This window comes from Camelus ferus, chromosome 18, assembly GCF_009834535.1.
Source record: "Camelus ferus isolate YT-003-E chromosome 18, BCGSAC_Cfer_1.0, whole genome shotgun sequence".
Taxonomy (NCBI): domain Eukaryota; kingdom Metazoa; phylum Chordata; class Mammalia; order Artiodactyla; family Camelidae; genus Camelus; species Camelus ferus.
Window position 1 is genome coordinate 30,363,654 of NC_045713.1, and position 25,755 is coordinate 30,389,408.

Sequence of the window (25,755 nt, forward strand, 5' to 3'; positions counted from 1 at the left end):
GTGACTTTTAATCCCCCTTCTCCCAGCCCAAACATTCAGCAATGTCTGGAGACATTTTGGGTCATCACAACTTGGCGAGCAGAAAGGGGCAGTTGTGCTACAGGTTTCTGCTGAGTAGAAGTCCGGGATGCTACTAAATGTCCTTCTATGCACGGGACAGCCCCCACAACAAAGAGCCATCCAGCCCTGAATGTCAGTCATACCGCTGTTGGGAAGCCCTGACGTACACGAAATCCCTCTGCTGCTTAATGTTAACCTCAGTTGGCTTCTTTTGCTCGCAACCAGACACTTGGTTGGGCTGCTACGAGTTAGTTAATTAATTAATTGACAGCAGCAGGGTGTCAGCGCTGGGACGGGTCTTAGCTGACATTTGCCTAACTGATCTGGAGGAGGAAGTGGTGAGAGCACCACATGCGCTGATGCCACTGAGCTCTGCCAGGTAGTGAAATGCCAAGCCGCTGGCGGTAAGGCGCAGGAAGATCTTACCAGGCTGCGTGAGTGGGCAGAGGAGCTGCCAAGGACGAGCTTCACTGTGGGCAAGTGCAAGGTGTCGCGTTTGGCAGAAAATAATCCAAGCTATACTTAGAGGACGGAAGAGGATAGAAGAAAATGAATAAAAATGGAAAGGATTCCAGAGAGTGACTCCCAAGCCTGATTCTAAGACTCACCTGAGCTCCTGCTAATGACACCGATGCTCAGATCTTTGCCCTGGAGGTACTTGATCAGGGCCTGGGAACTACCGTTGGATCTACTTTTTATTTTTCTGCAGGAATACAGACCCCGTTTCCCCAGATTTTCAAGAGAAGCCAAACATCCTGGCTTTAATGTGTGGGTTCCCATTTTCCTTTTTCCTGCTAACTTTTAATTTTGCTATAATGTCAAGCCTATGGAAAAAATTGCAAGAATGAAAAAAGCTCCTTCCTGTAGCCTTTATCCAGATTCATCAGTTGCTCTCATTTTCCCCCATTTGCTTTATCACTTAAAGGTCTCGATTTTTATAAACATCCTATAGAGCAAACGAAACAAGAATGTGAATGGACTTTGTTCCTTCAACGATCATTGGTGACTTCTGAAGCTCAGGCTCCCTTCTGACCAATTAAAAATCTCTGCGAGGTGAGTGTGTGGGTGAGGTGGAAGGGAGGCACGTGCCTGGACGTTTGTATTTTAAAAAATCTCCTCCAGATGGTGCTAATGTGCATCCAGGGCTGAGAGCCACTGGTCTGGGTCCCTCGTGGTAACTTTATATCCCTTATTAGTGACCGGCTTAAGGGTGGATGTGTGACCCAATTCTGGCCAGAGAGAATAAGGGGAAAGTCTAATGGAGTAACTTCTGAGAAAGGTTTCTTCCCTCTTAAAGATGCACAGGAAACAGGGAGCCCTCCTGCTGGGTGTTGCATCTTGCTATGATAGGACATTGTATCTGGGTATGATGGATACTGGCCTAAGGATGGGAGTGTGGAACAGTGGAGACTTTGGGTCCTTGGATTTATCTTTGAGCTGCTGAATTAACTAACCTTGGGGCCCCTTTATCTTGAGATTTCTTTTTATGGAGGAAACATTTTTCTTACTTAAGCTGAATGGCAGAGATGACTAGTCACTTGCCAGAGATCAGTTCATGCCTTATATTATGTAGAGTTTTTACTGGGAAGGAATCCTCCAGCCATGGATGGCATTCTCAGCACCACCTACCCTGGAATCTCGATGGAACCATGTGACTGTTCTTACCAATGAAACGTGACACGAAGGGGGTTACTTCTGGGTCAAGGTGATTCACTTTAGGTGCATGATCCCTCACCTTCTCACCACTCCTCTCCTCCCCCCACCCCATACCCAGGTGATGACATCAGGACAACCCTGAAGCCACAAGATGGCAGAGCTACAGGACAGAAGCAGCTCGGTTCCCTGAGTTACAGCTTGGAGCAGAGCCATCCAGGAGGGTTACTCAGCCAGAAACACCTACGTTGGACTTGTGTGAGCAAGAAATAAAAGGGGTTTTTTTGGTTAAGCCCTGGAGATTTGGGAATTTGTTACAACAGATAGCCTAGTCTACCTGATGGGTAACAATCTAGTCACGTTAGAATTGGGTGTTACTTGCAGCCAAAAGGGTTCTTACTTAAAACATCAGAGAAGGACCTATGCACTCCTGACCACCATCTTAAAATGGGTGGTTTTGGTTGGTTTCGTTTTTATTTACAAAGAGGGAATCAGCATTCTACCAATTTAATCTAACATCCAGGGGTTGCTTGCTTTCAGATTGGTGACTTGGCCTTGCCCTCCCCTCTAGGCTGGCTTTGATTTTAGGCTGTTGATTTACTAGCCCTCAGACACAGCCACTTGGTTTCTGGTCCCTCGTTCTTTCTCAGTCTTGGCTGTTTGTGAACTGAACTGGCTTTGAGGTTCTGATCTCTCTTCTGTTAACATCCTAAGTACCATTTCAGTCTTGCTGTCCCTAAGATGGACTCTCAGCCACCCCCACAAGGAACTCAACAGGGAGGGCATGTGACTGGAGTGTAGGCAACATGATGAAAGGTGGCATGGAATACAGATGGATAAGTTAGTGTGGTCTTGTTAATGCAAGACCTTGGAGAGCACGGAAAAATTTGGATTTTATTTAAGTACAATGGGAAGAGTTTGTGGGGTTGTTTTCACATTACCAAACAGTTAAAAAAATTTTTTTTCCTTCCAGTTTTATTGAGATATAATTGACATACTGCACTGTATACATTTGGGGGGGGGGGTAGAATTAGGTTTTATTTATTTATTTATTTATTTATTTGATGGAAGCACTGGGGATTGAACCCAAGACCTCATACATGCTAAGTATATGCTCTCCCACTGAGGTATACCCTCTGTCCCCAGCAGTTTTTTGTTTTTTTAAAATAACCTCAGCTTGCATCTGGCACATTGTGGCTGCCCTAGTCCCAAAGCTTCCTTTATATAGTTTCTGTTTTGCTCTCCTTAGCCAACTAGCAACTAATTTCTGTGTCTCTTAGTTAAAGTTCCCAGCAGAGATCATCTGATTGGCTCAGTTTACCTTTTTAAGTTGAGTCACAAGTCCCAGTCCACTGGTTGCCCTATGAAGGGGCTGGCTAGCCTTAGCTCAGGTACAGTCTGTGATCCAATCAGCAGTGCTGGGGACAAGGTCATGTCCAATTCATGGTTACACGTCCATCTACCAGAGACTGTGGACAAAGCAGGCGATGATACAAGTGCCTAAAGAAGTATTTCTAAAGATAAGATTTAGGTAACTAGTATTTCCCTGGGTGCCTAATATGCTAACTTTCTGAACATACGTATTAGAATGTCTCTAATGGATCCTTGATTAAAACTCTTAAGTAACTTCTGAATGTACTTAGGGTCAAAATTCAAAATCCTTAACATGCCTGTCACGAGACATCCTTTGGATCCAGCTTTTCTTTGGGTCTCATCTGATGTTACTCTCTCGCTCCGTGCTCCACCTTTACTGGCTTTTTGTGGGGTTGATGGAGTCCCTCCAATCTCAGGACCTTTGCACGTGCTGTTTTTAGTTCCTCTACATGACCCCTTTTTACTTGCATAACATTAATTCTACCTTTAAGTATGATTATAAATGTCAAGTCTTCTTCCTTGATCCTCCATCACAATTAGAGCTCTCTATTTACTTTGGACTTTTTGTTCTGTATTTTCCCTTTATGACACAGATCACAACCATAAATGTTCATTTGTGTGTTTACTTGTTTAGTGCTTGTCTCCCGCACTAGACTGAGAGTTCCACGAGGGCAGTGGTCATATCTGTTGGGATTATGGCTGTTTCTGACACATAATAGGTACTCGGTAATAAGTGCTAGATGAACGAATGAATGAATCAGTGACTGAATGAATGCCATGAAATGAGAGATTATGTGGCCCGAGGAGTCACTAAAGACTTCATGGAAGGGGTGAGGCTTGAGCTTGGCCTTGAAGAATGGACAGACTTTGGAGAGGAGAAGGGAAAACATGGCAGGCAGGGATCAGCAAAGCCAGAGAACTGGGATTAAGTATGGCATAGCCAGGGTGCAGTGTGGACACTGGCTTGATTAGAGTAGAGGGGTTTGTTGATACAATCTGGAAAATAAGACTGTGTAGGTGGGAAAGGGCCCAGTAGGACAAATGTAAATCTGAGAACAGTATTAATTAATAATAGCTACCACGTGGTGCTCGTTGTGTTTCAGGTATATTTCCAAGGGCTTTATGAAAATAAGCTCACTTAATCCTCACCACAAACCTATGGAGTAGGGACTATTTTTGTGTCCATTTTACAGCTGGGGAAGCTGAGACACAGAGAGATCATCTTGTTAATGTTCTTGTGGCTGATAAATGCAGAGCTGAGATTCAAACCTGAGCAGACACAGCTGCAGGGTTTGCTTGCTTGAATGTTATGCGAAAGGTAGAGACAGAACTTGGAGAAAGATCAGCTCTGGGGGCTGCAGGATAGAGAAGCATGAAAGAGAAACCCAAGGATTCTGGTCTTGAGATTGGCGGCACAATGCTGGTGGTCTGGAAATGAGTGGGCTGGGAAAGGGAGCTGCATTGTGAGGAGAAGGCGAGGGGGAAGTCAGTGATGGAGGAATGGATGGATTTGAGAAGTGTGATGCAAAGCTTAGTGAGTGGCTATTGCAGAGGCTTTGGAGACAGACAGATGCTGGTTGGAGTATCTGTTTTGCTGTCTCTTTGCACGTTTCAACATCAATCCAATGGGTTTAACAACAGTACCTACCTCAAATGTTAGGATTAAGTGAGACAAATAAGAGAAGTTCCCGGCACATTGTTTGGCACATGGCGGAGGGTCTAGTGAATGTGAATCCTCCTCACAAGGATTTGGATGATCAGGGTTGCCCAGGATCCTGGCTGTAAACTGGGAGTGTTGATATGAATATTTATTGGATGCCAGCCTGCTGGGTCCAGCTGCGCAGCCTTCAAGCAAAGGCACTCTGAGGTCCCACGCACCAGTACCTTGCAGGGAGCAGACCTAGATGGTGTGGGGTGGGGGTCCTTCCAGGGGTCAGGCGCCCACTTCTCTCCTCCAGCTCTCTGGCCTTTGCAGAAAGCTTTTCACTTGGTGTCCAGAGCAGACGTCCAGCTAGTTAAGCCCCTGGGACCTTTCTCCCCATCCCTGATCAACTCCGCGGATGCCCTGTCTTTGGCAAACTCCTAGTTCCCAGGGCTGCAGGCTGTTGCTTCTTCCATTTCAGAGTATTCATCACCTATTTGCTCCATCTCTCAGATCCTTCCCTCTCCAAGGATGCCTGCAGCCTCTTTCCCCAAAGTGTGGGTTGAGATCATTTGACCTGACACGTGGCCGCTGTATTAGAGAGAAATATTAGTGAGAAGGTTTTTTCCCCTTTCCAGTTCTCCTGATTAAGCCAAGCGAAGCGTCTTCTTTGGTGCTAGAATATCTTAACATCTTTCTAACGTTCCAGTTATATCCTTTTTACAAATAGCAGGCAGCCGGCCTTTGGCTTAGAACAGGCAGCAGCTAGAATACGGCATAATTGTGTTGTTCTTACTGTATTTATTTTCCCAGTTACCATTTGCTTATGGCAAGCCATTCCCATTTTCTTTTTGTAGCAGTGATATAAAGTTCACTTTCGAGATATATTTATTGAAGTAAAAAGCAAGTCAATTGAAAGAGGAACATTAAATAAATAATGGCCGATGTGGTATGCAGATATGAAACACTTCACAAGGGCTGAAGGGCTGTTTCGGGTTTGGCAAATGCAGGCAGAAAGAGGAAATCAGTCAAATTAGGAAGCAGAGGCTTGGCTATAAATGCAGGCTTTGTTCTTCAGCACCTAAGACACTCTCCTCGAGCCTCTGTTTCCTCACCTGCCAGAATATGGATCATAATTCCTACCCTACGTGGGGTGCTTTTAAAGATCCGATGAGATAATTCGATGTATGTGTGTAATTTGCATGCAACGACTCTCAAACGTCAAACAAAATAAAGTGTTACTAGTCTGCGCTCTCCTGTAAAATTCGCTGTGTGTGAGGGTGCGGGCAAGGGCCTGGCTTCCCAGCACTTTGAGCCTGTAGCGGGGATGAAGTCTGGGCAGTCACATACCCTCTCTTGCCTCAGTTTCCTCCTCAGTAAAATGGGACTACTACTGGGAGGATTAAATAATGCAATATGTATGGTGCTAGACTACGACCTGGCACCTAGCAATGTCAGGTAAGCATGGGCTCCTATGATGGTAACTCTACCCCCTTGAGTGACTAGAGCCTGAAGGGGGAAGCTCTTTGGAAGGGTGATTGCTGGTGTGCACCACAAGCAATCCAGGAGTCACTGCTGGCAGAGGTGACATTGATCGCTCATGCTTTTTTTTTTTTTTTTTAATTTATTTTTGTTTGTTTGTTGGGGGGGAGGGGAAGTAATTAGGTATTTATTTATTTATTTTTAATGGAGGTACTGGGGATTGAACCCAGGACCTCAGGCATGCTGAGCATGTGCTCTACCACTGAGTTTTACCCTCCCTGCCCCTGCTCACACTATCTGATATTCAAAACATTCAATAATCAATATTCAAAATATTCAAATGTCCTTCCATTTTCTCCTCCCAGTGCTCTCGGAGACTGTGCAAAGTGCACTGCCCCTCTACCCCCCACCAATAAAGAATAGCTCTTATTTGGCTCCTCTCTTCCTGCAAGCATGCCGGCTATGGACTGAATGGTGTTCCTCCCCACCATCCAGATTCACGAGTTGAAGCCCTAACCCTCGATGTGACGATATTTGGAGATGGAGCCTTTGGGAGGAAATTAGGGTTAGATGAGGTCATGGAGGTGGGGCTCTTGTAGTGGAGTTAGTGGTTCCGCCATGTGAGGACACAGTGAGAAGGCGGCCGTCTGCAAGCCAGGAAGAGAGCCCTCACTGTGAACCAGATCTTCTGGCATCTGGATCTTAGACTTTCTGGCCTCCAGAACACTGAGAAATAAATGTCTGTTGTTTAAGTCACCCTGATCTATAGTATTTGTTACAGCAGCCCCAACTAAGACAATGCTCACTCTACCTAGAGTTCATCTGAAAAGTAATATCTATCTGTAATTTACAGTGTGCTAGTCATTTTACACATGACATTTCATTTAAGCCCCACAGCTCTATGGAGGAGAATACTGCACCATGTTTCACTGTACAGATGGGAAGACTGAGGCTTGAAGCTTAAGTGGGCTTGCCCAAGGTCACAGAGCTCCTGGGTGCTGAAGCTGAGTTTTTGGACACATACTGGCCCCCAGTAGATTCCAGGGATTCAGATGGGGGACAGACCGACTCTGACATTGGAGGGCGTACCTCACTGGCCTCAAGAGGTAAAGGAGGATCCTTCCCAGTGGCTCGAGTGTGGATGAGCAAAGCAAGCTCAGCTTCCAGTGCAGACATGAGGTAGTTTGAGGGCTGGGCAGTGAGTCTGTGCAGGAAATACCCAGAAGAAATCAAACAGCCCAGCTTGTTTGGTTACGACAAGGCAAAACCTTTAATACATGAGTGCTTATTACATTAGCTGCTTCGGGGCTCTGACATCTTTGATTTCTGGTCATGTTGTTCTAACACGGAAAGGTGAATGCCTCCCTCAGGGCTGCCTGGGCGGTGGGTGTCCCGAGGCTTTGTATGAATGGACAATGGGAACAGCTGTGCACACACCTGGGGATTCAGGGATCCCCCACCAGCCACCTTTTAAGTCCTCTTCCAAGGAGGGAAGAATGTGGAGGTCCTTCCAGTAAAGAAGGAAGAAAGGAAAACATCTGGCACAGATACACAGAGAAATAAATGACGTCATGGGATTGGCTTGAAAAGTTGGGGAAGGATGGAGGGGTTCGGACGGAGGGCGAGGGGCCAAGTTTGGGAGAGGACTGAGTCCATTTGGTTTCATTCTTTGTAAAAAGTAATACCATCACGAGGACCATGCCATGCAACCTCAGAGACGCCTCTGTCCACATCCCCCGAGGCTGTGCTGGGGCCGAGGGCAGAGGGCAGAGGGCAGAGGTCAGTTCAGACGGGCGTGGTGCGCCTGTTGGCCGGATTATTATGCAACGACTCTTTGAACTCTTTGGGCGTGGAATTGTGGAACTGTAGAAAAGCGTGGTCCCGGTCGGAGTTGAGGAGGGTCCCCATGGTGATCTTTGAGGGGTCCCGGGAGAGGGTGAACATGGAGATGTCAGTGGACGGGATGGTGTGGAAGCCTTTGCTGATGGGGGACAGGTCTCGGGATCTGGGCTCTGTGGAGCGGGAACTTGACCGCCTCCGGAATCTATACCTGTAGGGTGGAAGGCGAGCAAAGGTAGATTTCTTCAGGAGCTCCGAGTGGGATTTGGCACGCAACTGCTGATGTTTTTCTATGTAGATGTGCACGGCGACTACTCCTACAATTTCCGCGATGATAAAAGAGAAGGCTCCAAAATAAAAGGACCAGCCGTAGGAGTAGCTCTTTTTGGAGTCGCGCTGCCCAGGGTCTCCAGCATTGGCTGATATATAAACTATGATGCCAATGATGTTGCTTAACCCTAAGAGAAGGGGAAAGAAAAACGCATCTTTTAGAAGCCTCAGAGGTAACTGTCACTTTTAGGCTTGAAATAGTTATTGAAAAAAATGTGGAGGTAGCAGGGAGAGAATGGATTTATGGCCAGGAAATCCAACCGCTGAGCTCTTCTTGGAGGGTCTGTCTCTTGGGAAATGAAGAATTCTGTTGCTGCTCCCCAGCGGGGGGAAGCCTCCAGCGAAAGAATACACCTTACTCCTAAGGCAAGTGCAGCAGAACTCAGAATGAGTGCATTTTCCCTGAGAAGCAGTTTGTTCCATCACAGCTTGATCTTCAGCACTAAGTCACGAGGATGGTCAAATGAGCGAGATACAGATCCCTGCCTTTGAGTTCCTCACCATCAGGAGGAGAAACTGACATGTAAATGTAATTATAGCAAAATACAGTAAGGGCTGTACCAGAGACACGTATAAAATGGCTGAGGACCAGAGAGAGAGCGAGCGGCTGAGCCACCTTGCTCCGAAGACAAGGTGGCATGTGAGCTGGGTGCTGAACGTTGACGAGGGCTGAGCCGGGCAATGGAAGGGAATTGACTGGGGAGTTGAGAATGACTTGCTAGCAAGAGTTCTAGCTTGGATGATGGGGAGGTTGGTGGCATCTGGAGCTCAAATAAGAAGCAGCAGAGGGAACAGGTTTAGAGAAGAGGAGAGAGTGGATACATTGAGTGGGACGTGCTTACGGAGAGTCTGAATGCAGCTGTTCAGTGGACGTTTTTGAGTCTTGGGCTACAGTTTGGGGAACTAATGAGCCCATGGGGGAGGTGCATTAATTAGCATTCTACGTCTTTTGAGGTTTATTTATTTATTTGCTATTTTTTTAATTTTTAAAATTTTTTTAATGGAGGTATTTGGAATTGAACCTAGGACCTTATGCATACTAAGTACCACTCCACCACTGAACTATATGCTCCCCTTTCTAATTCTTTTTATCTGCACAGGATATGGCAATGCTTTAGATTAGCTGTTGTTTGAGCCGCAGGAACTGGGGAACCTGAAGCCGTTGTCCCCAGTGGCCAAGGTCTGCGGACTTAGTGTCCCCACATACTAACTGGAAAGAGCTGCCCAGTCGGTTGCAGAGAGATTGATTCTCTAGGGAGTAGTAAGAAGAAACAGTAGAACCTGAGGGCCTGGAGGTTGCCCACTCACTTAATTGCTCCAAAGGTGGAATGTCTCTTTGGGTCCCTTTGCTTGAAGGGCCTCCTCTGGGCCTTGAGACCAATAATGACTTGGGGAGGCTGGGACCGTAGCTAGCATCTCCTTGCCTCTGAGTTCAGGCCACCTGTAGGGTAGTTCTAAAGGGAAGCTATCCCAGCACCAGTTAGTAAATAACCATCTCCAGTGGCCTCCTGAGTACCCTCTCCATTCCCTGAATGCCCCATACTCTTCCTGGGGAATCCCCAAGATCTCCCCATGGTCCAGCAACCAAAGGGTTAAATCTTGGTGTAGCAAGGGCCACCAGACTATGTTCCAGTGCTACCATTCTGATCGGCTGGTGCACATGCATTAAGGGGAATTCATATTTTGAATATGATCTCCGGTCATACTCCATCTAGGAGTCTAGAGCCCCTGGAGGGCAGGGCCAGGGTCTGCTTCTTCCCTGTCTCCTCTCCCCATCACCCAATGTAGGCATCTAGCAGGCAGGCAGTGAGTTCTAATCACTGAGCTATTTCTTACTATGGGGGTTGACCCAGACTGCCGTGTGTCAGGCTGCAGGAAACCAAAGGCTAAAAAAATGGCTCGTCTTTCTGGAGTGTCAGTTTGGCTTGAAGATGAGCAGGGAAGACACAGTCTTTTATATTAAAATGAACATGGATATAATAAGGAGGAGAGAGCAGAATTCACATGAATTTTTAAGTATAGATGGGAGGCAGACTTCAAAGACATTTCAGCTCGCTGAAGGCGGCTTCTAGTGATGCCCCCTGATTCCTCAGGGCCAGGTTTTCGCTCTCCTTTGCCCTCAGGGAAACTTTGGTGGCAAAGTTTGAGAAGCCCCGGAAGGAAGTCTTGCTGGAAAAAAGACAAAAGAAGTGCAAAGAAAGGCTCAGATGCCAGACCAGGTTGAAGAAGGCAGCAAGCCAAGTTGCCACTTGCTTCTAGGACATGGATTATGTGCCGGGCACTGTGTAAAGTCTTAACATACACTCTTTCAATTAATCAGTGCAATAGGCTCACTTTAAAAAAAAAAAAAAAAAAAAGCCTCTCTTTTAAAGATGAGGAAACTGGGGCGCAGAGAACATAGCTAACTTCCCAAGTCAACACAGCTGGAAAATGGCGGAGGTGGGATTTGAACCCAAGACTGTCTCTTAGCCATGGGTGGATTAGATTTCAGTCACAAAGCTGAGGAAAGAACAAGACGTAAGTTGGCCATCACTTTCTCCCGGCCACCAGACTGTAAGCTCCCTGAGGGCAGACCTAAGCTAGTTTTATTCATTGCTATGGACCCACCTCTTTGCCCAAAGCCTGACCCATGGCGAGAGCACGGTGTCTATTTGCTGAATTGAGTCCGCATGAGAATTAAATGGTACAGAGTATATAACAGCAATGACTATGCATGGAGCGTTACTGCATGCTAGACCAGTTCTAAGCACTTTCCGTATACCAGCTCACTGAATCCTCTAAACAGCCGTAAAGGGGTAGAGTCATTATTATCCCCCTTTTGCAGATGAGGAAACTGAGGCACAGAGTAACCAAGCGACTTGCCCCAGGTTGTCCAGATGGGATGTGGTAGAGTCAAGATTTGTACCAGGCAGCCTGCTTCCAGCACCCATGATCTTACGCATAATGCCTGGTGCCTGGCACATAGTAGGTGCTCAGTGAAGGGCTGTTGATTGCTTGCCTGAAGTCACGGAACCTTAGAATAAATAGCTGAGCAAAAAAGAGCTTTAGAGAATGCTGAGTCCTCCCAAACTTTCATTTTATGGGTAGAAACACTGAGGCTCCCAGTGTCCTCAGGGAGACCAGGGGTGGGAGATATCTAAGATTAGACCCCCAGCTTCTGGCTTCTCCTCGGGCTTTGCTGCCGCCCTCGTGTTTCCCAGTTCCCGTGCGTCTAATCGACCTGTCATCTCTCACAACAGCCCCTTGTGAGAAGAAGGTTGCTGGTGACACACTCTTCCCTAACAATCCCCTTGGGGGACAAAATAATGATCTTCTCTTGTTTAGGAAACCCTCATGTCAGCACAACACAGCATCCTCTGGGTCAGTCAGAGCCCAGGAGGTCTGGACGGGCCACCAGCTAGTCCTTAAAGCAACGCAAGTCCCTGGGTTTACCAGTTGTTACCATCTGTCCCCTTGGAGCCAACTAAAATCCACCACCAAAGATGGTGGCTTTCTCCCTGGTCTGTTGCTCGAGTTGGTTCCCAGAGACTCAGAGCTGAATGCAGCCCACCTTCCCCCTTTCCCAGAAGGGGACAGCAGTCAGGAAGAAAGCTAAGCAAGACGTTGGAGGGGGCCGGGATGCCGGGCTTCCAATTTCGGAACTATGTCATGTTTCTTTGCCACTGCTAGAAAATAGTATTGTGCTTTTCATGTTCAATCTCCTTCCAACAACCCTATGAAATAGGTACCATTATTAATTCCCATTTTACAGTTGAGGAAACCAAATTTTGGGGAGTTGGTAACATTCCCAAGGCCCAGCAGGTGGACCCAGAATTCAAATCCAGGAGGGTAAGCCCCTCTTACTCGCCATTTCAGACTCCTCCCCACTGTTTCTACCCCAGTAAATATTCTGTCATCATAGGTCAAAGTTTGGAGGTCATCACCAGTCAAGCTTCCTCCTCTCCCACCCCCAGCTTGTTCTTTGCGTCTCTAAATCATTTCATCCAGATGGCATTAACTGAGGGCTGGGGTAGGAAGAGATTGTAAGGAGATGGAGGAGTGGAAACTCGGAGGAAACAAAGCAAGATGAGGAGGGCGGAGGAGGGACGGAGATGAAGGGAGGAGAGAGGAGGCGGAAATAGGACTGGTTCCCGGAGACTGTCTCTCATCCTCCTTGCCACCCTGTGCCACCTTCTGGTCAGGGATGCTCTTCATAATAAGGTCTTCCCTGAGAGCTTCTGGGGCTGCTGGAAAAATTGGACTCCTTTAAAACACACTGATCCCATATCTCAGGTCACACATTACACAGACCATACTTGCCCCCATCCACTGTGTGTAAATATAATATAAAAAAAATAATATAATATAATGTGTACACACACACATACACTCTCTTATTAATCATTCTCTCTTTCCCTCTCTGAGCTGACCTAGGTACCCTATCTCCTCCTCATCTTCCCTTCATGCAACCTCAGCTGTCAGGGTCTTTAGTTCTAATGGAAGTCTTTGGTTTTCATTTTTAACACACAAGTTGACCATTTTCTTGCTCTATTCCCTGGAGGAAAAGCATTGATTTGTCCTTGGGGCCCTGGCTTGGGTTTGGTGTCTGTAAAGTGCTGGGGGCTCGGGCCAGATGCTCACCTGCAGAGACAAAAAAGATGCCGGCGCTGAGGATAACATTGTGTCTGCTGCGGTGGAACTCGCTGGCCGCCACGCAGAGCCCGCCGAAAAAGAGCAGTGTGACGCTGAGGATGGGGAAGACGCTGGAGGCCCTCACAGCCCCTGCGGAGAGAAGGAGAGAGGGTTCCACCTGCACCCCAGCTGGCCCCAGGAGCCACCCTCCACTGGCGTTGGGTTGCCTGGACTGGAGGACAGCACGTGAGCAGGAGGACGGAGCTGGCATCTGACAGAGGTGGAGGCCAGTTGGCTGGCTCAGGGCTCTGTGCTTGGGGTTAATGCTCTGTAGTCACCATCTTGAAATTCTTAATAATTTAACTTTGACTTTGCGTTTTGTGTCAGTCTGATGGGCCAGTGGAGCACGTGCCGGGGTGGGGCTCGGAGCCTTGACTCACGTGGCATCCCACCACCTACCCCCCTCCCCTCTCCTTGGGATGGGTCCTCAGCTGCCCACCCGTCTCCCCAACCAGTGAACCACTGCCACCCCTGGCTCCTGGCAGGGGTCTGGGCTTGGATACAGCGAGAATCAGAGTTGAGTGCAAGCCCCAGGCAACTGCAAGTGTTCCTAGGCCTATGACATAACATAGTAAATAAAAGGCACCATGACTGGAGGGAGAGAGAGACGGCAGAAGAAGGGAAAAGCTGTTTTGCCAGCATTTTGAACCGGGAGCCTGGGATTTTCATTTCGCACCGAGCTCTGTAAGTGATGTAGCCGGCTGGGCATCGGGGACCTCCCTTTAGATCACGAGCTGCTCACTGAAGTGCAGTCTTTCCCCCCACAGCACCTACATTTGCATAGCTCTGAGTCTGGCAGTACCCCTTTGATACCCATTTAAGTCACTGAATAAGCAAATGAATTTGGTTATCCATTCAACATTTATTGGGCATCTACCAAGTGCCAGGCACTGTGCAGGGTCCTGGGGTACTCTCGGAAATGTTTAACCACCACAAGGGTGCAGGCACTGCCTTTTCAAGCAGAGGGATGCTGGCTGAGGGCTCTGTGTTAACTCTTCTGCTGCTGGATCACAGAGAAGCCCCAAAGTTCTGGAGGGAGGGCCCTTCAGATGGGATCTCAGTATTGACCCAACCAGTGTAAGAGTCTTTCCTGGGATGCCCAGGCCAGAATATCAGTAGGATCAATTCTGTGCTCACTCAGGACAAAAGAGCTAAGGTCCTGTCCTTCGGGGGCTTACATTCTCATAGAGATGATGGGCAGAAACTCCTCCCTAATTTGCAGGACCCTGTGCAGAATGAAAATGCAAGTCCTTTTGTCCCCAAATTATTAAGAATTTCAAGATGGCACGGTAACTAGACTTATCATGGTGATCATTTTGAAATGTTTAGAAATATCAAATCACTGTGTTGTGTAACAGGAACTGACATAGTGTTGCAGGTCAATTACACTTCAAAAACAAACAAATGCGTAGAAAAAGAGATCGGATTTGTGGTTATCAATTGGCAGGGCCTGGGGGAGGGAGGGGATTTCGACAAAAGTGGTCAAAAGATACAAACTTCCAGTTATAAGAGAACTAAGTCCTAGGGATGTAACGTACGACGTGAGAAAGCTAATTAACACTGCTGTATATTAGGTATCAAAGTGAAGAGAGTAAATCCTAAGCATTCTCATCACAAGGAGAAACATTTTTTTCTATGTCTTTAATTTTGTGTCTGTATGAGATGAAGGAAGGTCACTAAACTTACTGGGGTCATCACTTCATGATGTGTGTAAGTCAGGTCATTATGCTGCGCACCTCAAACTTACACAGTGTTGTGTGTCAGTTATGTCTCAGTAAAACTGGAAATAAAAATAAAATAAAGGATGATCATCAAAGGCAAATTTTAGAAAAAGAGTTTCAAGATGGTGAATGCAGAGCATGGAGCCAGGGGTGGGGCCCTTGGAGGGCAGGGCTGGTGTGGTCGAAAGGTCTGTAAGAACCCAGGCGTGAGCTGACCGTGGCTTTGGACTGGGGTGGCGGGTGGGTGGTGAGAGGTGTCGGGTTCAGGGTATATTTTGAAGGTAAAGCCAACAGAATTGGCGGTGGAATGTGAGCGAAAGAGGTGTTGAGAATGACTCTCAGGCTTCGTGCTTAGGCACCGAGCCAAGGGTGGCATCTTTAAAGACAGAGGAGCGGTGGGGGTGGTGTCGCAGGAGGGGTCACTCGTTGACTTGTGGCCGAGGGATGTTTGAAGCTCAGTGTTCAGAACTTTACGCCCCTGTGTTTGTTGTGCGTTTTCCTGCTGGTCCAGCTCCAGCCCTTTCTATTGCTACTGCGTGGTGATGCTCACACACCGAATTCAGAGTTCTTTACACACGTCAGGACTAGGTTTGGGGTTGGGGGTGGGGTTTTGTTTTGTTTTTGTTTTAGTGGGAAAAGTTTTCTGCAAGTTCTGCTGGTAGCTGGATGTGACAATGGGGATTGCCTGGGAGGGCGGATGGAGGAGAACTGGGGTGAGGGGCTGCGGGCACCCAGCGGTAAGGTTCTCTTCATGAAGAGAGGAAGATGAGAGTTCTAGCTTTTACTTAAGGAGGGCCACCTCAGGTCACCCGACATTGAGGTTAGGTCTGGGCAGACCAGGGTCCCAGTCACTGTCCCTGCTGTGATCGTGAAGTTTTGGGAAGGTCTTCAAACTGCCTAGAAACCTTGATGGGAGAAGTGAGGTGTTGGGGAGGGGTCCTGGCCACCCTGACCCACAGAGGACTGTGATTAGGTCGGCCCCCATCCTGGTTTCAGGCAGGTCAGTCACTGCCCAGGAGCCCTGGCCCAGCCCTGCTTGCCCTGCGCTGCCCTGCAGACCTCAGCTTCCACCAGCCTTGCAGGAGACGGGGCTGGCCCCTGGTTTCTTTAACCCCCAAGTCAAGGGGGGATCCCCGGGAAATAGGCTTGGAGTCTTGGGTGGGCACATCTGCGTGGCTATGGGCGTAGTTTTATTTATAACATCTAAATATTTACACAAATGACCTAAGGGTTTCCCTTTGAACCTTGGCCCCGGGCCCCACAAATATTAGGAGTGGTTTCAGGCACTAGTTAGGAACTTTGAACAAATCGTTAAAGCCATCGTCTGCATTGTGTACTTGATAAGAATTGCTCAAATAGTCAATGGGATGAGTGCGGGTGATTAAAGGAGAGCATCTCAAACATATTTTTTAATTTCCAAGTATGATTAAAGTATGACTATGCCTGAAGGAGGTGATCCGAACGTTGGAAGCCCCTGAATTGTGTAGGTTGTGTGTATTTGAAATGTGTGGCGATGAGATGGGAGAATGTGGCTCCGTCCCATGTGGTGCAGGAACCATCGGGCAGCCAACTGGTGGCCAGACCCCAACTCTACCCTACAAACGAGAAAAGAGTAAGTTCTGTAAACTTGGGCTACAGGTGTTGGCCTCAGACAAAACTGTGTTCTGCCATTTTTCTCTAAGTCAGCTGGAGTCTACAGTGAATTCATTATTTCCCAATGATCAAAAAGGTTTTTGTTTGGCTTCAGGACAAATTGGTTTGACTGTCTTCCTTCTGCTTCTCCCTCCCAATCTACCTGAGGCTAAGTCTTAGGGGTGGGGAGGGAAACTTATTCCAGTTAATTCCACCATCAGTGTCTTAGCAGGGCTTGGCCAAGTCCAGTGCTATACTGGGGCAGTCTCTGTTCAACAGGACCTGTGGATGATTAAACCTTCTGCTATAGGTTTAAGCTCTAGCCTCCCCAACAGCACACGAGAAAAAGGAAATAGCAGAAAAAATCAATGTGCAGAATCCCATCCCATTAGGTTGTGGTCCGGAGACCCTGCTGGAATGTGACCCTGGCCCCATGTGACTGGGTCAGGGATTCCAAAATTCCCAGCAGGACATTCCTGTGCTCAGTAAATTCCTTAATTAACCTTGGCCTGATTCTGTGGCTGAGGGTTAGGACCTCCCACCTTCCCAGGGAGGAGAAATAGATTTTGTCAGAAAAGCAATGGACCTCTTGGAAGAATTTAAAATCAGTTCCGCAAGCTGTGAAATAGAAGTCACAGTTCTGTACGAACATCCGAAGAGGAAAGACAAACAGAAACTATGGGCACTCTGGTAAAACCCCACTGGGGATGAGTTTAAAATCATTCTCTTTTGAGGAGGTCCATGTAAGCTGTGTCATCCACCAAACTTCGGTTCAAGCTACACCTCTAAACGTGGCCTCTGCTCCCCGCATCAGATCTTTTTGAGCTGCTCGGCATTTGGATAAATCCTAGTGAATGGGTAAGGACTGAAAAAAGAGAAATAATATGTTTATGTTTTAAAAATTAGCTTAAAAGTGACTGTTCCTTTCAAATTGACCGCCTGCACCACTTACGCTGTTGTGTGATTAAAGGCTCACATTCAGACCCGCAGCCCATTTGCAGACCAGCAGACATGAGTAGAGCTAAAAATGATTTTAATTGTAAAAACACTCTTCTTGAGCTGTGAGTGATAAGCATCATCCAAATAGCACAATCTCTTGAAGTTTTTATTTACAATAGAAGTTTAAAAAAAAAAAAAACCTTACATTTAAGATTTCCTAACAGCAGATCAGTCAATGCCTTAGAATTCTCTCCTGTCTTTTTTTTTTTTTTTAACACTTTTGTTTGTTTGTTTTGGGAGAGAGGTAATTAGGTTTATTTATTTATTTAATTTAATGGAAGTGCTGGGGATGGAACCCATGACCTCATGTATGCTAAGCACAGACTCTACCACTGAGCTATACCCTCCCCACTAGAATTTTCCTTTTGAGTAAAGTTGACACCTCCCTGTTGAAGAAATTCCATTTCGTTAAGGGGGTGGGTATTGCTCAGTGGTAGAGAGCATGCTTAGCATGCACAAGGTCCTGAGTTCCATCCCCAATACCCCCACTTAAAAAAAATCACACACAAAAAATTACATTAAATCTAATCAACTATACTTCAATAAAAAATTTTTTTAAAAAGTGCAAAGCGGGACCAGAAAAAAAAAAGAAACTGCATTAAATCCCAAATTCTCTCTGTGCCTGCATCAGTGTCCGGCGCATGGCTGCAACTGGCTGTGGCTGTTGCTCATAGCATGTCACAGAACAGAACCCACACGTGTGGCTTCACGACTACAGGCTGGCCCCGGGCTAAGTGTACTGTGCATCAGCTTATTTAATCATCATGACCCTGCCAGATGGATCATCCTCTTCATTTTCGACAATCAGGAAGGCAAGAGATGAGAGGTTAAGCAACTTGGCCCAGGTCCAACCCCGCTCGTAGGGCATCAGGTTGACCAGAATCCAGAGCCCTTGCTCTAAGCCAGCACCCTCTGCTGCCTCCCACGTGCTGCGTTTGTGACAGTTCCATGTCATATCCGGGTTACTGACCTTGGGACAAGCTAGTGAGGAGACACTGGCCCTGCCCCAATGGGACTGAAACTGAAGAGGGGTGAACGTGGGTTTGCTTTTATTTTCCCAGGCCTTGCCCCTTAGGACCTCGCCCATTAGCACCTTGCCCATTAGTACCTCACCCATTAGCACCTCAAATCAACCCTCTGGGGAAGGTGAAAAGCTTGTATTCAAGTTGAAGAAAATTCCTTAGGTTTTCTCCTAAACAGACTAAAAAGAACTTTTGAGTTTTGACTCACCTCCTTTTTTTTTTTTCTTTCCCTATTTCTAGTTCATTGACATTAAAGAGACTCAGATATCAGAAACACCTGAATGTCTCTGCCTAGTAGCAAAGATTTTCCCGAAGCTCTTTTGTATGTATCCATTTCTGGGGCTGGGCTCTGGGGAGCCTCAAACTCAGAGGCATTTGGGAGACAGCAGGGCACCTGCCCGCCTCCTTTCCCCCCAGAAGAGACCTGGGAAGGGGGAACTTACGCAGGAGATACTCAGCCGTATCTTGTTCATAGTCAGCATCTTCAGGGAAGTGATCGATTTTCTTGCACACACCTCGGAAAGCCCCTGTGGAAACAAACATGGCCCTGAGCCAGGGGGTGGGGGTGGGGATGAAAAGAGCCCCTGCGGCCCAGCCTGGGTCCTCAACCCCATGGGGGAGATACTTCCTGGTGGTTGTGGGCTCCACCTCGGTTGGCCCATCAGCAGCTTTCTTGGGGAACCAAAAAGGAGACCAGTAAAGGAAAAAAAAAAAGAAAAATAGACTTACCATATGACCCAGCAATCCCATTCCTGGGCAATTGTCTGGGAAAAACTATAATTCGAAAAGACACAGCCAACCCAATGTTCACAGCAGCACTATTTACAATGGCCAAGACATGGAAACAACCTAATGCCCATCAACAGATGACTGGATAAAGAAGATGTGGTATATATATATATATGTACACACACACACACACACACACACACACACACACACACAATGGAATACTATGCAGCCATAGAAAAGAATAAAATAATGCCATTTGCAGCCACATGGATGTACCTAGAGATGATCATATTGAGTGAAGTACATCAGGCAGAGAAAGATAAATATCATATGATATCACTTCTATGTGGAATCTAAAAAAAAAAGACACAAATTCTATTAAAAAACCAAAAACAGACTCACTCACATAGAAAACAAACTATGGTTACCAAAGGGGAAAGGGTGCAGAGGGATAAATTAGGGGTTAGGGATTAACAGACACACATCACTATATATATCAAATAGGTAAACAACAGGGACCTTCTGGATAGTATGGGGAACTATATTCAATTTCTTGTAATAGCATATAATGAAAAGGAATCTGAAAAGAAAAAATACATATGTATGTATGTATATATATAACTGAAGCACTTTGCTGTACACCTGAAACTAATATTGTACAACAATTATGCTTCAATTAAAAAAAAAAGACCAGTAAAGGAAAAAAGATAAAAAATAAAGCTGGACACTAATATTTTCTGCTTCCCAGATGTTGAGATCTACTCAGGAGGGCAAAGAGCTCTGAAGCATGAAGCTTCACTATGAGAAATGTCTTGTTTTATCTTGTTTATTTTCTTTCCTAATGAGTAAGGGGAAGGTGGGGTGGATAGGAAATGGAATTTACATATATTAATTCATCTTCCCATTTTACAGATGAGGAAACTGGCTGTAAGAATTTTGCTTGAGCTCACACGGGTAAGTGGCAGCGTCAGAATTCCAATCGAGATCTGCTGACTCCTAGGGGCAGATCCCAGGTGCGGGTTCCTGAGTAACCCACTCTCCCCGCTAATGCTCATGTCTGACACAGAGCGGTCCCCTTCCCCGCTGCCCTTGCCCAGATCACAGCTTGCTGCGCTCTGCTGTGTGGCTCACCCCTTCAGGAGGCACGGAATCACGCCGGTGCATCGTGGGAAAACAAACTGTCAGCATTTTCTTTCCTTTCCTTTCTTCGACATCAGCTTGACTTAACTCGTTGTGGGTGTTTGATCATTGCTGTTGGTGTTTGTTAACTAGCCAATTAACCAATCTCTGGGGCAGCCAAAGGCTCTGCCTGTTCTTGTAAATGACAAACAATTTCAGAACCTCGCATCACAACACAGCAAGAAATTGTGCATTATTGTTCTTGTCCCTGCCTGCAGAGCTGGTGTGGAGGTGAGGGGAGGGCTGGTGTTGTGGACAGCAGACAAGGTTGAGCTTCACAACCAACTGGGCTTATATGTCGGAGCAATTACTGTAAGAATTAAATAAGGCCATATATGAAGATGAGATAATTTTTGCAAAGCTCTAGGCACAGCATAACCATGGCCAGTACTTTGAAAGTGTTTCCAGTTGGCTAGGCACAGAGCTGACACTGACATTCCTTCTGCCATTTACTCTTGTCCACTGCTGCAGGAGGTAGGGACCAGTAATGCTCACATTTGATGAGAAGACAATGCAGAGTCACAGAGGAGACAGAGGTGTCACAGCTGCTCAGAAAGAAATTATTATTTGAATCCGGGCTTTACCATCACAGTATGAATGGCTGCCACTATTATCAGGTCTACTATTATCTCATAATAATGAGTGCCATGTATTTAACCCATACCGTAAGTAGGCTCCAAGCCAGAGGCATTTCGCAGTAAATGCAGTGCAATATGAGACCATCGTCTTGGTTCTGATTCTCTGCTTACCAGGCAGAGAATGGACTCAGAATCAAGAAGGGGGAGGGTGCTGTTGGACAGAAGGCTTGAAGACTCAAGGAAATTCTTGGGAAAAAAGCAAACTCAGAACTCCTTCCTCGATATTGAAAAAAGGCATTGATTTTTTCTTATTTCGTTTTTAGAGTTTCATTCACATATTCCTGTTTGTTTTTAAGCCCCATTCCCTTCCAGCTGGCTGGATAATACATCAAGATAAGTCGCACACATTAAGCACTTACCATAGACCACGTGCCATTCTAAACACTTTGCATGTTTTATCCTCTTCAGCTTGCAAGACAGCCCGGTGAGGTATCCGGTGTGATGAGCCCTATTTTACCGACGAGGAAATCTGAAGCAAATGATTTCCCCAAGGACACAGCCCGAAGTGGCACACTCAAGTGTAAGTCTGCCCTGACTCCAAAGCCAGGTTCGTAACCACTGGTGTGAAACTGCACTCTCTTCAACACGTTTTAGAGTTGTAGGCAAAGTCCTTTGCCAGGTGGCTTTATGGTAATTTCGTGGTCCATTCGCTGCTGTCGTTGGTGGCAATGAACTGGACCAGTTGGCTTTTCCATCCACTATGCTTTTTCCATGATATACATCAGAGGCCCCCGGGCAGGGCAAGGACAGCGGTTGTGGGACCACCTACTATTGGCTGTTTTACATTCTCCACGAAAGACTTCATAGGGAAGAACGGTTCAGCTGAAGATTAAATGCGAACACTGCTGAAACAGACCAGTCAGACCCACGTGGGAGCAGGGAACTACGCGCATGCCTGCATCTGCTTGTGAAATGGGCCTTACCTAAGGTGGCTTAAGGCAGCTTGAAACTAGGACGTGGAGCCAGCAAACATTAGTAGCTCCTGGAGAAGCAGTCGCTAGTTTTAAACGGTCTAAAGCAGCCCACCACCTGTTTTTGTACAATCCATGAGCTAAAGCTGGTTTTTGCATATGTAGATGGTTGGCAAAAAATCAAAAGAAGAATATTGTTGCATGACATATAAAAAAAATGAAATTCAAATTTCTGTGTCCGTAAATAAAATTATATTGAAACATAACCATGCCCATTTGTTTATGACTTTCATGCCAAACTGGCAGAGCTGGGTACTTGCAGCAGAGACGGCAAAGCCCAAAATATTGATTATCTAGCTAAACAAAATTTTGCCGATTGCTGGTCTAAAGATTGCTGTCTTGAGAGGCAGCACAAACTCTGGGAGGGCAAAAGTGGAAAGCGAAGAGGAGATTGGGCCTTCCTGAGACTGGAGGATGTAATCCAGGCTGGCGCTTCTAACGCAGATAACGCTTGTCTAGGGCAAGTCTGGGTTGCAGAATGTTTTGTTTGGTGTTTCTGTTTGCTTGTGTATTTTGTTCTGGTTTTTACCTGCAGTGCTTTAGTGCATGTTTTATGGCATTGTTAAAAAATTAAGTATGTTGCTGCAATTTAAAATTCAGGATCTGTGACACGAAAGCCTGATTTGCAGCTTCTCGTTAAAAACGGGGATCGCTGACTCACATTTTCATGTGAAAATTATCCTTAACCGCTAGGCATCAGCAGCTCCCTTCGGACAGGGGGTGAGCGCTCCAGTTGGCCAAAGTCCCCGCCATTCGTTCCATCCTTGGAGGTACTGACAGTGAATTACTTCTCCAAAACTCAGTTTCTTCTCCAGGATGAAGAGAACAACTTCGTGGGGTTGTCATGAGAATGAACTGAGGCTGTGACAGTAGTTAACAGCGGCTGGCGAGCGACTCAGGACTTTCCACAGAACTCTTTTCATCAGACAATGACGTAAGGCACTTATAGCTCCTGGCGTAGTAAGAACTCAATAAATTATAGCCATTACTACTGTTGGTTTGGGTAGGTATTTTAGGACCAGAAGAGATCCATTGGTGCCATGGGAAGATTTTAAAAAGCAATATAAAAGGAAAGGGAATCAAGAATTTCCCAGAGGAAGACTCCACACTGAAAGTGAAGTCGTTGGCACCATAAGTCATATACTCATCAAAAAGTGAACTTGGCCATTCATCTAAGCAGCATATTGCTAGCTTCCAGAAATAACCGCCATTTAGCATTTCTGTATATTTCCTTCCAGATTTCTCCCCCCTCCCCCCACCAGGCTTTCACACACAACTGGTTTTATATAATTGAAAATCATGCTGTTTTTCTTCTCACATTTTCCCTTGAGTATTTCCCCATAGCAGTACATCTAAGCAAAAGAGGGTGGTGGGGGTTGGACTTGCCCATGAGCCACAGAGGATGGAACCAAGACAGATATTGAAAACACATACTCTGCAGGGATGAAGGCAGGATTCGGAGAAAAGCACTGTCCTAGCGCAGTTGAAGCTAAGGCCCGGAGGCAGAGAGGAGCAGAACGCAGGACTGTGGTAAACCAGGAGGAGGATCAGTGGTGGCTGGTCTGGGAGACAGAGCCAGTGGTTACAGGTGAGAGGTGATGGGAACCCAGGGGAGGGCAGGTAGGAGAGACGGGCTGTGAGAACCCACGGACCCCAGGACCCCAGAAGTGGTTTGGAATGGCAGGTAGAGCCAGGAGAGACTTCCTGAAGTGCTGAATTACCATTACAGACACTGGCTTTGGTGACAAGAAGCCTCATCCTGGGCAGGAAAGATGGTGCTAATGGTTCATCTCTGGCTCAGACAATGGAAGAACACTTCCTTCCCACGAGAAAGGCCAACAATCCTTCTCAAAGGTCAACTCCTAAAAATATTCCCTTTAAAATCAAGAATGAGATATGAATGCCCACAGTTGCCTCTATTATTTACCATGGTTCTACAAGTTCCAGTGCAAGAAGAAATACAACAGAATCATGAGTTATAAGCAACAGAAAAAAATAGGGTAAAAAGCTCATTTTTTTCCAGGTGACAGAATAGTCTATTTGGGAAGCTGAAGGCAATTTGCTAGAAAAAAATAAAATTACCATGAATGAAAAAACTCAGAAAGGTGGCTTCTTTTAAGACATTAAACCATAAAATAAAGCGGCAATAATTAAGTCATTGTGATCCTGACATTTTTAAAAGGATAGGTATTAGGATATTTTTTCAAAGCAGACAAATATGACTTAAGAAATAAAAAGCAGCCCATTATACCGTATTCAGCTAATCCCTGTTAAATTTTAAAAGAATATATGTACGTGGTTAGAAAATTCAAACAGTATATATAGAAAGGCGTAAGATTAAAAGCAAAAGCGTGTCCCTCATCACTGAAAATTCTCTCACTTGATAACTTCGTAGAGTAATTTTTGTTCACGGAATGTTGAGTGGAATCATGTCTAAGCTGAGATCTGAAGGTTAATTAAAAGTTAATCAGAGTAAGAGAGGTGTGTTGCTTCAGGCAGACAGGAATAGCATGTGAACTGATGAGACGGACTGAATGAGAGAAACACTCATGTGGGGACTCTGAGTAGGTCAGGGCGTTTCAAGGATCAGTGGTGACCAGTCTCGGGGGACAGAGTCAGTGGTCACCTGTGACGGGTGATAAAGTGATGCAATCCTGGGGTAGGGCAGCTATGAGAACTGGGCTGTGAAGATTGATTGATCCAATCATTTCCTTCCTGCTTGCCTGCCTGCCTTCCTTCCTCCCTCCCTTCCTCCAGATTTATCAAACACCTACAGTGTATCAGAGCTGTTTTAAGTCCTAGGCATTTACTAGTGACCAAGACAGGAAAGATTCTGGTCCTCAGAACTTCTGCTCCCCCCCGGGAAAGAGAGTCTACAGACTAGTCAATAAATGAACACGTTAACTGTGCTTTGAAGGACGCCCACTGGGTGATCGGATGGTGCCTATGCATTGGGTGGAGGAGATGGTGGGTGATTTGGGGTAGGGCGATCCTGAGGCGGGGACATCTGAGCTCAGACCTGAATGAAGGGAGGAGCCAGTTGTTTGAAGAGCCAGGGAAAGGGCTTTCCAGCAGCGGGGAACTGCAGGGGCACAGGCTCTGAGCTGGAAATGAGCTTGGTTAGTTTGGGGAACAGAAGGGAGGCCCGTGGGTGGCAGAGGACCTGTTGTGGCAGTTTGTCTGCTGTCCCTTCAGCACTGGGGTCTCTGGAATAACTAGAGAGTTGGGTTGCACAAGGTTCAAGTTCAGCTCCATCTCTTCCTTCAGGTTGGGGTAAGCTGAAGGACCCGCAAGATCCTGAGTGGCTTACAGGCATGCAAGGGAGGCAGCCATGAGGGGAGGGAGCCCGGAAAATGGGGCGTTCGTGTTTTTAACTCTTACAGCCCTCGTCACATATCTCCAGGGAAAGAGGAGCTTCCAAGACTCAGTCTCCATCCTGAGTATTTCCTTTTAGATCCGAGTAATGTGGGTACCCAGCCCAATCCTGGGAAATGGCCATCAGCTGCCAAGATGGGGGATTAGGCTGCTTGGCTGGGAATTTTTACAGGCAAGTCAGATTCTTGCCACCTGGGGAAACACAGGCTGCCGCTTCCCCAGCAGAGCGGTCGTGTGGTACAGCGGTGGGAACAAAGCTTGGAGCCCTCAGGCCTGAGTTTGAATCTCTGTCTCGCCACTTACTAACTCACTCATTGGGCCACCTGGGGTGACTTATTTTTTTTCCCTTGAGCCTTGATCTCATCTACAAAATATCCATACTCTGCAGATTGTTGGCATTTCTCAAAGAAATAATTACGTTCTCTGTCGCTTGTT

General features: G+C 46.5%; 1 protein-coding gene across 1 annotated transcript in view; it reads right to left on the bottom strand.

Moving 5' to 3' along the window:
* Nucleotides 1-7,924: 7,924 nt before the first annotated feature.
* Nucleotides 7,925-25,755, bottom strand: part of CACNG3 (calcium voltage-gated channel auxiliary subunit gamma 3) — a 75,848-nt gene continuing 58,017 nt past the window's right edge. Inside the window, exons 2-4 of the mRNA XM_006193110.2 lie at nt 18,869-18,952; nt 13,001-13,141; nt 7,925-8,508 (exon numbers count right to left, since the gene is read on the bottom strand). Of these exons, the coding sequence (XP_006193172.1) occupies nt 7,997-8,508; nt 13,001-13,141; nt 18,869-18,952 (737 nt within the window). The 3' untranslated portion in view covers nt 7,925-7,996. The remainder of the gene's footprint in view (nt 8,509-13,000; nt 13,142-18,868; nt 18,953-25,755) is intronic.